The sequence below is a fragment of the Phallusia mammillata genome, chromosome 5, assembly GCF_965637545.1.
Source record: "Phallusia mammillata chromosome 5, kaPhaMamm4.hap1.1, whole genome shotgun sequence".
NCBI lineage: Eukaryota > Metazoa > Chordata > Ascidiacea > Phlebobranchia > Ascidiidae > Phallusia > Phallusia mammillata.
In genome coordinates, this window is record NC_137256.1 from 18,485,628 (window position 1) to 18,498,170 (window position 12,543).

General features: G+C 33.4%; 1 protein-coding gene across 2 annotated transcripts; it reads right to left on the reverse strand.

The window, feature by feature from the left end:
- Positions 1-380: 380 nt before the first annotated feature.
- On the reverse strand, positions 381-12,364 carry LOC145229185 (uncharacterized). 2 transcript variants are annotated; one of them, XM_080094483.1, is made up of 22 exons: positions 12,237-12,364; positions 11,981-12,165; positions 11,371-11,502; positions 10,886-11,035; positions 10,763-10,819; positions 10,305-10,485; positions 9,343-9,533; positions 8,954-9,025; positions 8,100-8,294; positions 7,923-7,982; positions 7,540-7,605; positions 6,885-6,953; positions 6,733-6,792; positions 6,422-6,542; positions 5,724-5,809; positions 5,311-5,367; positions 4,802-4,981; positions 4,308-4,382; positions 3,888-4,061; positions 3,387-3,449; positions 2,590-2,759; positions 381-2,186 (listed from the first exon to the last, which is right to left on the reverse strand). In XM_080094483.1, exons 1-22 carry the CDS (start codon positions 12,304-12,306, stop codon positions 1,403-1,405), a joined length of 3,198 nt encoding a protein of 1,065 aa, XP_079950609.1. In that variant the 5' UTR covers positions 12,307-12,364; the 3' UTR covers positions 381-1,402. The 2 variants fall into 2 exon arrangements, with proteins under 2 accessions (XP_079950609.1, XP_079950608.1); XM_080094482.1 differs by having other exon boundaries at positions 3,381-3,449.
- Between the last annotated feature and the right edge of the window lie 179 nt (positions 12,365-12,543).

Genomic DNA, 12,543 nt, shown 5'->3' on the forward strand with positions numbered 1-12,543 from the left:
CAAAACCAAAGTGGGATGCACATCTACCATCTGTGTAAATTTCAGCCAAATCCATCAAACATTTGATGGAAAAACGAGTCGGACAAACTTCGGGGGAAAAATACCCATTTTAGGGGGCTAGCGGGGTAAATACTGGGTTTATCAACAAAAACAAAGTGGGATGCACATCTACATCACTATATCTACCATCTGTGTAAATTTCAGCCAAATCCATCAAACATTTGATGGAAAAACGAGTCGGACAAACTTTGGGAAGAAAAAAACAAGAAAAAACAAACAAACAATTTGAGTAAAATCAATGTGTCCCCTTCAGGGAAGGGGACCATTAAAAAGACATGAAACTCTGGCACTAACATACAGACACAGCTGGTGTCAAAAAGTAGACAAAACATACCCTATTTTTATTGTAAAAAAGCAAGAAATCATAACAACAATGGGACACACATGAAGAATTACAACAAAGAATCCGACAAAATAGGGCACAGCTAATAAAATATCATTGAAGTACTTTGTCATCTGGCATACAAGGCACACACACATGAAGTTTAAAAAAATCATGATAGATAGCACCATTTAAAAGTGAAATGGATTAGAATGTTGAAACAAGATTTGTAGTTTCACAAAATCCAAAATGCTGGTTTTCATTCATGGAATATGTAACATATTCGTCATAAACTGCAAGGAAAGGTTTTTCAATTGTTTACAGAGAGTGCAAATCAGTAACAAGGAAAAGATATTGCTAGACTGCAGACATTTCACATAATATTGTAAGACATTTTTGTATGTAGTATACATTAGAAAGCAAAATACCATTGTTTATGCAACAGTGATGAAATTACAGTGACCTATGCAATACCCCGGTTTTATTGGTGAAGAAAACCATAAATAATTTGGAATGTATGCAAGGTCTTACTGTTCAACATTGTTATCATGTAACAAGACAAAAAATGAAGAAATTCGCATGGTAAAATATGTAATACAGATATGGCTTGGGAGGTCTTAATGGGATACATTCCAAAATACAAAGTATATTTTTTCCCCAATGGTCATTTATACAAGGCAAGTGGTTATATATGGGCATCTTATTATATCAATTTAACATACACAATTTATGGTCCATTTGTGACAATTAAATACAAAAACGATTGTGATTATAACATTTCCTAATTGCCAAGCTTTTATACAGAATTTTCTGGAATCAGAAACACTCATTTCCATAAACAATCAAATTGCAATCAAGCATAATAGGTTGCATATGAGTAAAGTTGGCATTGGTATTTAAATCTTGCAGTTATGGTAGGTCTTATACAAAAACAAAAAATTCATTTTTCAGTAACTTTTGATCACCCGATACAGTGGACACTTTGAATACAACAACTTGATCAGACGCTATCTTAAAACTTTAGTCCAGAATTACCTCCTCATTATCTGTCACTTTCTCTGGCCATAATTCACTGATTGGCACCAAATCTTCTCTTCGTATAGCACTTCCAATGAGATTGTGCTCTTTCATGGCTTCTAGCAAGTACTCGGACATTTTGTACCAGCGTTGGTCAACTGTTCTTACATCATTTGGTGCAAGTAAACATCTGGCTAGGTAATTACGAACGTCCAGAAGAGTTGTATTGTCTTCCATGCAATCCTGTATCTCACTCTGCAGAGAATCACACAGGGTCCGCTCCTCTTTCTTATCGACCTTCGGAGGACAGTCCGGGTCCGAGCAAAAGTCCAAACACGAGTAATTTTCCTCTCTTATCTTTTCCAGATTGTCTTCGCCAACTCGGGCACAAACAACTGCACTTAACAGCTCGAAAAGCATCTCACAGTTATACAGGGTCCCCTGCCGCGCGTTATCTTTGAAGAGATTATCATACTTGAAACCGGCCACCTTGCAGCGAAAGCTTCGCGTCACCATGACGTCATGGATTGTGACGCCACTGATCGGTAAAAGCGGTCGGGAGGAGAGAAACACAAGCGCGGATGCGATATCCACGCACAATTGCACGTTGATAATAGGAGGAGGGTGGAACCTCTGTTTACGGAGGTGTTGAAGAAAGGGGAGAAGTTCCATACCGTCCACGTGTTCAAGAACTGCACCGAACGCGCCCACCCAGCAGCTGTAGCCGATCACGTGTATAATGTTCTCGTGTGCGGAGAGTTGGAATTGTTCTACTCCGTTGGTTAGACTGCAAGACAAGTTTAAGTTTACGGTAATGGTGGTTGAAAATGGGTACGAAAAACTGGCTTGTGTTCAACTCTACACTGAGTATGCTTCACCTTAACACGCATGCCTGTAATGATCATATAAATAAAACAAATATAACGAAATAATGATTTTTTTAATAATGTTACTGTTACCCATGTAGTAAGAACGTCAGTGTAAAATAAAATGGCAGATACAGAAAAACACTTCAAAACATTTCCAGAAAGGTGCGTTCGTGTTTTACAAAGGCCAGGTTCGGTATAAGCACTAGTTAAAGGTAAGTTTTCAAAAACGTCCGACGATTTATTGTACTCTCTTCCGCTACCGATATATTTTATCACCGGATACGTCAAACAGCTGTGACGTCATAATGGAAACAAACTTACATTTTTAACTCTTCCATAATTTCGTTTTGAGTCCCAACAAGTGCTTTGCACTTTACAGCAACATTACCATGTATGTCATTCCATACTTTTCTTATGCAAGGAAAACGACCTGGTACCAGATTTTCTTTGCTGGAGAAAAGCTTGGATGCTGCCATGAACGACATCATTGTCTGTTGAAAGTTGTTATTAATTATAAATTATTATACTGATATATAATTATCAGTGAAATGGGTATATTTTTTCCACGAAAAGTTTTTACTTCAAATCAATTGGAGGCTACCTTAACCATAACTTAAGTGTAAATCTGAAGTATTGGAGCGGAAATGTTAATTCTTCAGTTTGAGAGTTCTGTTTTGTCCATAATCAGTTGTTTTCATAATAAAAATGTATGCTGTACTTGTAAATTGATTGATAGGTTTTAACTTTTTCAATGCTAAATTGTTTCCCCCTTTTAAAAGTTTATCTTTTACTTTAAGCACAGTGCACACTGTTTCAACCTATAAGGAGTGCCATTAGGCGGCTAAACCAGTTAATGCAGTCTATGTCTTGTCACTGGCTGCACTAATAAGATCCTATAGGTCGTAACTGTGTGCACTGTCTGCATCTTACTTATCATCCATTAGCTTCATGCTTTTATAAGTGTTGATAATGATTCTTAAATTATAATTCAATCCAAATTTAATAAACATTCATTTTCCATTTTTTATTTGGTTAAGCATCATAATACACAAGCTTAGTATAATACATTACAAGTGAGAAAACATATGAAATGAAAAAAACTGTAAACGAACCTCTACCTTGTCGATTGCGAGTTTCTCTTTCTCGAAAACATTTAATTTTGCTTCTGCGGACCTGACTTCCTAAACACATACCTTACTTTTAGCAATTTTTTTTATTAAGTACACTATTCACGGTTTTAAATAATCTGAGCAAAAAAATCAGAAAAATATGAGCAAAAAATCAGATCCAGTATATTTTTGTAAATCATAACGACGTTTCGACAAGTGCATCATGATGACAATAGAATTTGTTGAAAGGGCACATTATGTTGTACACCAATATACTGGCTCTGATTTTTTTGCTCAGATTAGTTTTTAAAACATTTACCAAAAAACACAAATTCACAATATTACTAACAAATCTAAATTTAAAGTCATTGTGTACTTGGTTGTAATAAAAAAACTAAACCTATAACCCTCACAGTGGTATCCTTATTTTCATGTTCTATTGTATCCTATTGAAATTGGTAAATTATTTTACCAATTTTGTACATATCAGCCATTTTTCAATATCCCAACCTGTTTTAAGTCAAATATTTCCTTGTATTTTTCCTTGTACTTGTTCATTTCTTTCTTCAGACGATCACCATTTTCCTTTATTGCTTTTTTACTCAGTTTTAGCATACCAAGTGCATTTGAACAAGACTGACCATGCAAAGACTTAAATTCCTGAACTGATTTGGCATTGTCAATCTATAAAAATATTAAACAATTTCATAAGGGGCAGCAAAATACAGTAGATAAATAAACACAAATTCTCAAACTGCAATTACATTTTTTACAGTGTAACAGTCAAAAAATGTTTTACAATAATTCTCTACTCCATAAATTTAGGACAAATAGATTACACACAAACATGTCTATAACATGCCTTTTTTAAATAAAATAAAGAGAGAGATAAATTTCCACAGCTTTTTTTACTTTATAGTTAAAATTTACCCCTTTATTCATGAGCTGTTGATAATATGTTGCCATCTGTTTCATGTTGTCCGCATATGCAGTGTCTAGTTTCAACTGTAAAATTGTTTAATTATAGCTATTTGTTCTAATCTAAACAAATGAAGAGAAATTAAAATGCTTTGGAAAATATTTAAACAAAAAAATTAGCCTGATAAAAGGTTAGGAATCACTGCTTTGGACTGCCATTTCAATGTCAAAAAAGGTGGTTCACATGGTTAGGGGTTCTATTCCTGTCTCTAGCACTTGTATTTTCTTGAACAAAAAACTTAGACTGTATTGCTTCAACCTATTTAAACCTAATTGGTGCAACTAAATTGAAGCCACCAACTTCTCAAGTCGAAAAAATCACATAAAAGGATTTAATGGCCTTTAGTAAACACAAGCAGCTTAATGGCAGAACCATTGTTAGCATTCAGGCATTATCCACCCACTGAGGATAGAATTGAAACAAACAAATACAAAACAAGACTTGCCTTGAACACCATTTGGTAAAATAGTTTTTCCCCTTCTACTTCATCTGTGAACTTGGTTTCCATTGTTTTTCTTGTTGCTTGTTCCTCCCAAAGCTTGGAGGCAGTTAGAATTTTTCTTCCAGCTTTTACACTTCTCTTGTGGCATTCGTCAAATGGCTGTTCAATGCTCTTTATAGCTTCCTGAAAAATATTTTTAATTTTTCATTCTGTTAATAAAAAGTGTCAATACAGAGAGATTTTTTGTTTAATAAAAAATTCTAGCATTAGGATTTATTTTTTGTTTATGGTTTGAAAAACAGCATTTAACACTTTTAAAAATGAACCAAGCAAGACAAAACCTTTTTTCTTTCAAAGCAAAATATTGAGGATTTGTGCCATTTAGAACCTTTTGTCAATGGTGTATTACCCAGTTGTTGATTTTAAACCGAAACAACATTACACTTCAAGTAAAGAATATACTGTATTTTTTTTCATGTAAATCGCCAGCCATTAAGCTAAATTTTGTTTACCTTAATTGTGTCTCTGTAACATAGAATAGCCTTGTCATGAATCTCTTTGAGCTCATTCTAAAAAAATGTTTAAATTTGTCAATAAAAAAAAATTGCAGCAGGAGTTTATGAAACAGTGGTGCATAACCTGAATAGTACTCCAGTGAAACAATGGTTTATACAAGAACCACTGTTATGAATTCTTAAAACAACTGTGGTCCAAAATTTATTTACATTTTTTCGATTCAACAGTTATCTATTTGGAACAAAGATTTTCAGGTAAAAAGACCATGTGTTTACTATCAAGAAATATATCTTTTATCACCTATTTCACCACATAAATAACACCTACAAGAGAAAAAAGTGTTACTGATAGATTCTTGCTATTTAGGCATTTAAACAATGACGAGTTCAAAATTAAGCACAAAACAAACCAGTTTCTTTTCCTGGGCTTCCACTTCCTTTAGCATTGCATCTTTCATATTATCCATGTATGAAGCAAAGCGGCCCATACGAAGCTCTGCAACAGAGACAAAAAAACTACTGTTTGGTCCATCCCTTGTGGTGTCAATAGAATACACTAGTTGTGTATAAAAATAAGTTCTACTATTTCATTGTTGCACGGTCTTGTACTAGGCTGACCCTTAGTATCAATAGGAGTTAAGATGAATGTAAATTCATAATGGGGATCAGCCCTGGAGCGTCTAAGCAAACCAGCGATCACGGCACACTCATATATAAATCAAACAATGGGGCTGGCGTACTGTGATATTAATATTTCATTTTAAAGATTTGATCAGTGACTTCAAATTAGTTTAACCCACTCAAGTTTCTTGCTCAAGAAAACACAAGCGATCAAGATGGGATTAGAACCAACAACCCTGTAAACACAAGGGGTTTGTATAGACCGTCGAATATATAGGTGTTATTGGATTAAAAGAAACGAATACTATTCTTGGGAGGTCAATCTAATCTGATACATCTAACCTACAGCCTAAGCATTGCTGATGATGGCCAGAGTAATGGCCAAAATATTGGACAATCAGATTAAGGACAATTTTTATCAGAAATGTCATGAACATTTTACAGTTGCCATTACACAGATTCAATGTTTTGTGCAAGAACACCTTACCCCAACTTTCTGTGGAATATTCTTCAAATTTGTTTTCATCTAGAAATTTTTTTGCTGCATCGCTTGCGGACTGATATTGTTTTGCTACGTCATCAACTGATTTTCGCACACCAGTGTATTCCTGTTCGAAAAAGGTATAACGTTAGTTAAAAAGTTGTTGAAAACTTCTGAAGGTATGCAAGTATTGGAATCCCTGTTTTGGACAACAAACTATAAAAAGGTCATGTTGGTAGTATCAGTAAATTTAATGTCACTCCATATTAGAATTAATGCATAATTTTAGAAATAATATTCATAAATATGCAACTTGCTGTCATTGTACGCTGAAATGTTGAGAAGGCACTTTGAAACACTCCATCCATATCTTTTTCCTGCAAACATTATTAGCTTAAAGTGTATCAGTGCTTTTTAGATCCAACAAAAAGAATCCAACAAAAAACCTAATAATACATTGAATACCAACCTTTTCTGCATCTGTTTTTCTCCTCGGAGTACTTGTACCAACTTTCTCAACTGTCAGGCTTTGTTTCTCCTAAAAAATAAATCATTTTTAAAATTCTTGTTTTTCATTTTCATAATATAATAGTGTATTTTACAGTTGGGACACCAACTACACAAACTGTATTCTACATCAACCAGCAGCCCGAGGGTCACAATCTGGCCCTCCAAGTCATTTAGTGTGGCCCTCAGAAACACACGGATTTAGAGAAAATGCCATTCTTCTGATAATTCAGCATAATTTTTCACTAGTTTTTGGTAAATCTCCTTAGTTGCTATACTATACGTAACGAGCATAAGCTATATTTTCTAACCGGCGGGCCATACAGCAGCCTACAAGTACTTCAACGAATGTAGTGTAATAATTCCCTTGGTCCTGTAAACATTTTTTTGTGAAAGCCATTGTTGCAGCAAACTTAGAAAATAAATGTATTGAATCTTTGGAAGAATTTCAAATTTATTGTGTATATTAAAAAAAAAATTATGGCCCTCGCTTGATGGCCGAAATTGGTTATATGACCCACTGACCAAAAATGTTGCACACCCCGGTTCTACATTATCTTGAGTACACATACACAATGACGTTTTCTGCAAAACAGAGCATTACAATTTCACCATACCTTTTCTGCTTCTGATTTTTTGCCTTTTGTTTTGGGAGTGACGATTTCCCACTTTATTGGTACTTTCTGAAAAAAAAAATTCAAATTTCTTTTTTTAATGTAAAGTTTGTTAATTGAACAACAGTAAACCTTGGTTAATCCCATTAGGATCCAAAGAACTGTCCTGGTTAGGTGAAGTAGTGGTTTATGCAATGTTGATTAGTTAAAGCCTTGCCACATTACAAATCATTTGTACCACAAGTTTTGTCCGATTTTTATAAAGATCAGATTAAGCAAACCAAAGTTTACTGTGTATGTACTTCACAAACTTGGTATATGTACTGTTGTTAATGCATTAAATACACAAAGCATATTATATTTTCTGTAGAGCATGGCTACTACACCTTTTCATCATTTTTACTAGAAAGAACCTTCACCACTTTAGCTCTCAGCTCCAGTTTTTTCTGCAAAAAAATGTTTTTTGTCATTCGGTTTGCAATTTTGATGCTTCTTGAAATTTATAATTTTAGGAATTGTTGTACATTATGTAGTTATTTTCCTCCAGAATTAAAATAACCTACCCTTTGGGCTTTAAAATCCTCTTCAAACATTAAACCATACATTGACAATCCTTTGAGCATTAAAGTGCTTCCCTTTTGAAACCAATACAATGTACAGAAGTCCTTGTGGAAACTATCGCTTGGTTTTGTAACTTGTTTATTTGCTCTTTCTATAATGTCCTCATACTTGGTGTCCAACGTCATTTTCTTGATACCCTGCATAAATGTATAGCTTTTGTGACTGAAAACGCACTTCTCATACTTTTTTCTTAGTACAACTATACCATATAGGGCAGTGGTTCTCGATAGGTGGGACGAGTAATACTCGTGTTGCGCAAGAGCTTTTAAGGTGGTATGCAAGTAGCTTTCTGTTAAACTCATTTTAAGTCAGATTAAAATGTGTCAAATGACCCAACTGTTCAGTACTGGTTTGTGGCAAAACTCTTTTTTTTAAATTCACTAATCTTGGTTGTTTTAGAAGTATGCTAGCATGGTTTAAGAAAAATAGGCCTATCTCTTGGTCTACCCATTTAAACTGGATTTGAGTGGATTGTGGTTTGAAAAAAGTCATCTGGTTGTATGCAATTCATGTAAGGTTGAGAACAACTGCTATTGGCAATTTACAGAGTTCTTATAAAGTTTAATGTTTTGGAAGCAGTTGGACTCAAAGAAAGAAACAAAGAATCAAAGTGGGATTTTCTATCCCGCTCCAACAGTTCAATTTCAAATACATTGCTTAATGCAGTAAAAATACCTTTAACTTGAAAAAGGCTTTCCAGCTATGCCCACAAAATAATCTTGCATTCCGATTTAACATATACACACGCATTAAGAATGTTCCAAAAAGTATTATTAGGAGGCTATTTAGCACTAACCTCTGTGATGTAGGTGGCATAGTTGTTGATCCATTCCTCAATACAGGTAAAATATGCATGACGAGCTGTGTGCTTGAAATTCAAGTAAAGAAATATATAAGTTAGAAATGGGCAATGTCTGGCATTTTAGACTTTTGCTTTTCAGTTTAAAATATCTTATTTTTATGTAGAATACAAACTTACTTCTTAGTGTAAATATATTTATAAGTACTGTATCACCAATTTCTGTGGTTAAAAATTTTAATTCAAGGTATTTTTTAAAAATTTTTGCTTTTTTGCATTTGAGAAAGTTTTTAAATGTTCAAAACCACAGAAAACACACTTTTTAAATGATGTAAACAATTTTTTTCTCACTACAAATTTAGTTCAAGCATTTTATGGTAGCTTACCTGCACCAAGATGGTCCAGATAATTTTGCTTCCATCATTTACAGCCTTCATATTTGAAACAGCAGTGTCCAGTGTCAAACTTGCACTTGTCTCAAACAGTAGGGTATGTGAAAGATTTCGGTTTTGATTTTCCTTGGTAAAAAGATCGGATGCAAACTCGCAAAATGATTCCAAGTACTCCTTTGAAAGTTCTAAAATCCCAAATGTTTTTTATCACAATTTTTAACAATACTTTTATAGTCTGTATTACCCTTTTTGAAAGAGGTGTCTTTGACATATAATTTTTTTATTTTTATAGTCAAATTGCAATCAAATAAATAACAACAAAAGTTTGGTGTGTTTGGTAAAAAATACAATAAACCAATACACTAAGAATTGAACGAACTCTAAAATGCATGCCTCGATGATAAAACTAAGTTCACACGATTTTATCACAGTATATAATCCTTTTTAAAGTTGTTATTTTTGTTAACATAGGTATTATTTTATTATTTAAAAAAAAAAAAACACTAGACCCAGTAAGTAAAAAAAAAAATCTTATATATATATATTTGTATTTGACAAGATGTTTATATTTGTTTTTTATTAAAGTCCTAATAATGCTGCAGGTGGCAAGAAATTGCCGCAAAGGTTAAGTGTTGGAGATCCCTGCTATCGATCACATTAAAAGTACAGCACAGTAAAGGAAATAAATGTTTTTCCGGTTTCCATTTAAGGCAGTGGTTCACAAATAGGGTATTTCCTTGAGATAGAAACTGTTTTGACAACTACAGCCATCTTCACTGCAATGATATCAGAATACAAAGACAGACAGTGAATTTGAAACATATATATTTAAAGCATGGATCACCACAGAATAACCAAGCAACTGTACTACCAAGCTAAATACAGCAACATTTGTTTAACACAAGTGTACATTCGAAATACTTTTTCTCTGCAAACCAAGTAAATACATTTCATACCTTCTGATGACCTCGCTTTGCCTATAGAAGGAAGACAATAACAGGCACATTTTTCAAATGCACTGTATAAAAGCTCAAATGATCCATCAGGGCTGGAATATTTTTTCAATATGGTTTTTAAATACTTTGGATTGTAACCATACTGTTTTCCATCAAATTCATGCACAACAAATATCAAGTTCTGTGTAAAAACATGAAAAACAGATGAAAAGTTTTGCAATTTGCATCCAAAACGGTATTTTGCCAAATGAAAGTGATGTCACTTTTGAACCTTCAAACAGTGGCACTAACCAGAACAAGATTCTGAATTCTTATGGTATTTTGTATATGTTTGTTGAACTTAGGAATTTATTTTTCCAAAACAAATTATTTTTTTACATTTTGATGTAACATTTATGAAATTTAAACAGTGGGTAAAACAGTATCACAGTCACACATATCATTTTTTTCATAATTACCTTTAAGTTTGTTTTGAATTCAAACCTTTTAAGGTGCCTTGCATAGAGAACAAATGGCTGCAGGAAAACAATTTGTCATTGTTGCAATACAAAATTACACAAAAATTGTCAAAAGCTTCCTACCTCTAAATACTTGAGATCTGACTTTTTGATGGCTCCTTTAACATTGATAAGGATTGTTGCTGACAAAGGGCCCAAAAGGTACAATGTGTCTTCAGAAAGTTTTGCATTTTGAAGTGTAAATAGTTGGACATCACAAAAGAAAGTTGTCAACTAAAATAAAAGCAAAGTTAAAATCAAACACTTCTGACCTACATTGCAACTCTTGTTAGTTAAGCATGCTATCATTTTTGTGCAAATACATAAAGTAGCAGCACAGATTCTGGTTTTATATCTAGAATGGTCAACTCTGATAACAAAATATCTAACTACACTTGATGGAAGTTATACTTATCCTTTAAACTGGTTTACAATTTTACAAAAACGAAATGTTTTTGTGAAATTGATACAAATTGTTCCTTATTTGAGAAAAAAATACTTCAGACCTGTAATATCCCGAATTAAATGATTATTAGTTTGCAACAAAGTAAAAATGAGGAAAAGCTTACCATTTCGTTTGAGCCAACAGCTTGCAAAAATGGAGATTCCTGAATAAGTATTCCTTGTCTGCTGTCATAGTCAGATAACTCGAAGCTGTGCTCGATAAGACAATTTCTAAAAAAATACACATCTGGGTGGCTCTGCAATAGAAAACAGAAGGTGTTTCCCATGATATCTAAAACATATAAAAAGCAAATGGGACTGTACCAACCAAATTACACAGGCTTGGGGATAAGTCTTATCCTGCATACCTTTTTTCACGAAAGGTTGTAGTTTACACAACTTAAAGATCACCCTTAGTAACAAATATAATTTGTATGCAAGTAAATGCTTTATTATTCATTACTGGGATTATTCAATGTAATAATAGTAACATGCTAAAACAGGCCTGCATGCCAAACATCTTTTTGAACCCTTTAATATAGTAATAACAGTACGCTCACTGGGTGGTTTGGTAAAATGCCTTCTATACTCAGTGTGATTTAGAAATTAGTATGCTGTGATCACTGGTCTGCATGTGCACTTAAGGGCTGATCTCAATTATGAACTTACGTTCATCTTAATTATAATAAACCAGGACTAGATTTAAATAAATTAAACAAACTGTAAACAGTTTACCTGTATTTTCTGGACCTCATTCATGTATTTGAAACAAAGTCGCCACATGATGCATTTGAACATTGCATTTGTGCCACAAAAGGAAACGATTGAAAAAAGGTCGCCAGTATTTCGAATAGATATCACTAGTTTTTCTGGACAAAATCTATGTTGCTTTGGAGAAGGGTAAAAGACAAGCTGTTGAACTGGATATAAAGGAAGATTTACAAATATGCTGCAAGATTTGTTACATATTGTTGTTTACAGCACAACTTACATTTCCATTTCCCATCATGTTCAAAATTATCGCTTGGGGCACCAACTGGTACCACTTCTAGATTTGCCATATTTATTATTTACAGGACAAACAACTATAAGTGCCTGTAAATTATATCCAAAATAAATCAAATGAAACATTGGATTTAAAAACAAATTATTGCATTTGTAATTAAACAAGACATAACCAAAAGTAAAATTTGCAACATGCTATGCTATATAACACACACACACTTATTTATTTAACGTTACAATGTTTATAATTGTCCTTGTGTAATTCTTGTGAATTTTTTGAACAAAAGCTTGTT

Bases quoted from the DNA above. Each gene is read 5' to 3' on its own strand.
- LOC145229185 (XM_080094482.1), bottom strand. From the start codon at position 12,306: ATGGCAAATCTAGAAGTGGTACCAGTTGGTGCCCCAAGCGATAATTTT. The intron at 6,954-7,539 runs GTATGGTGAAAT...TTTATTTTTTAG, and splicing joins AAAAATCAGAAGCAGAAAAG to GAGAAACAAAGCCTGACAGT. The intron at 2,187-2,589 runs GTAAGTTTGTTT...CTTGTCTTGCAG, and splicing joins ATTATGGAAGAGTTAAAAAT to TCTAACCAACGGAGTAGAAC.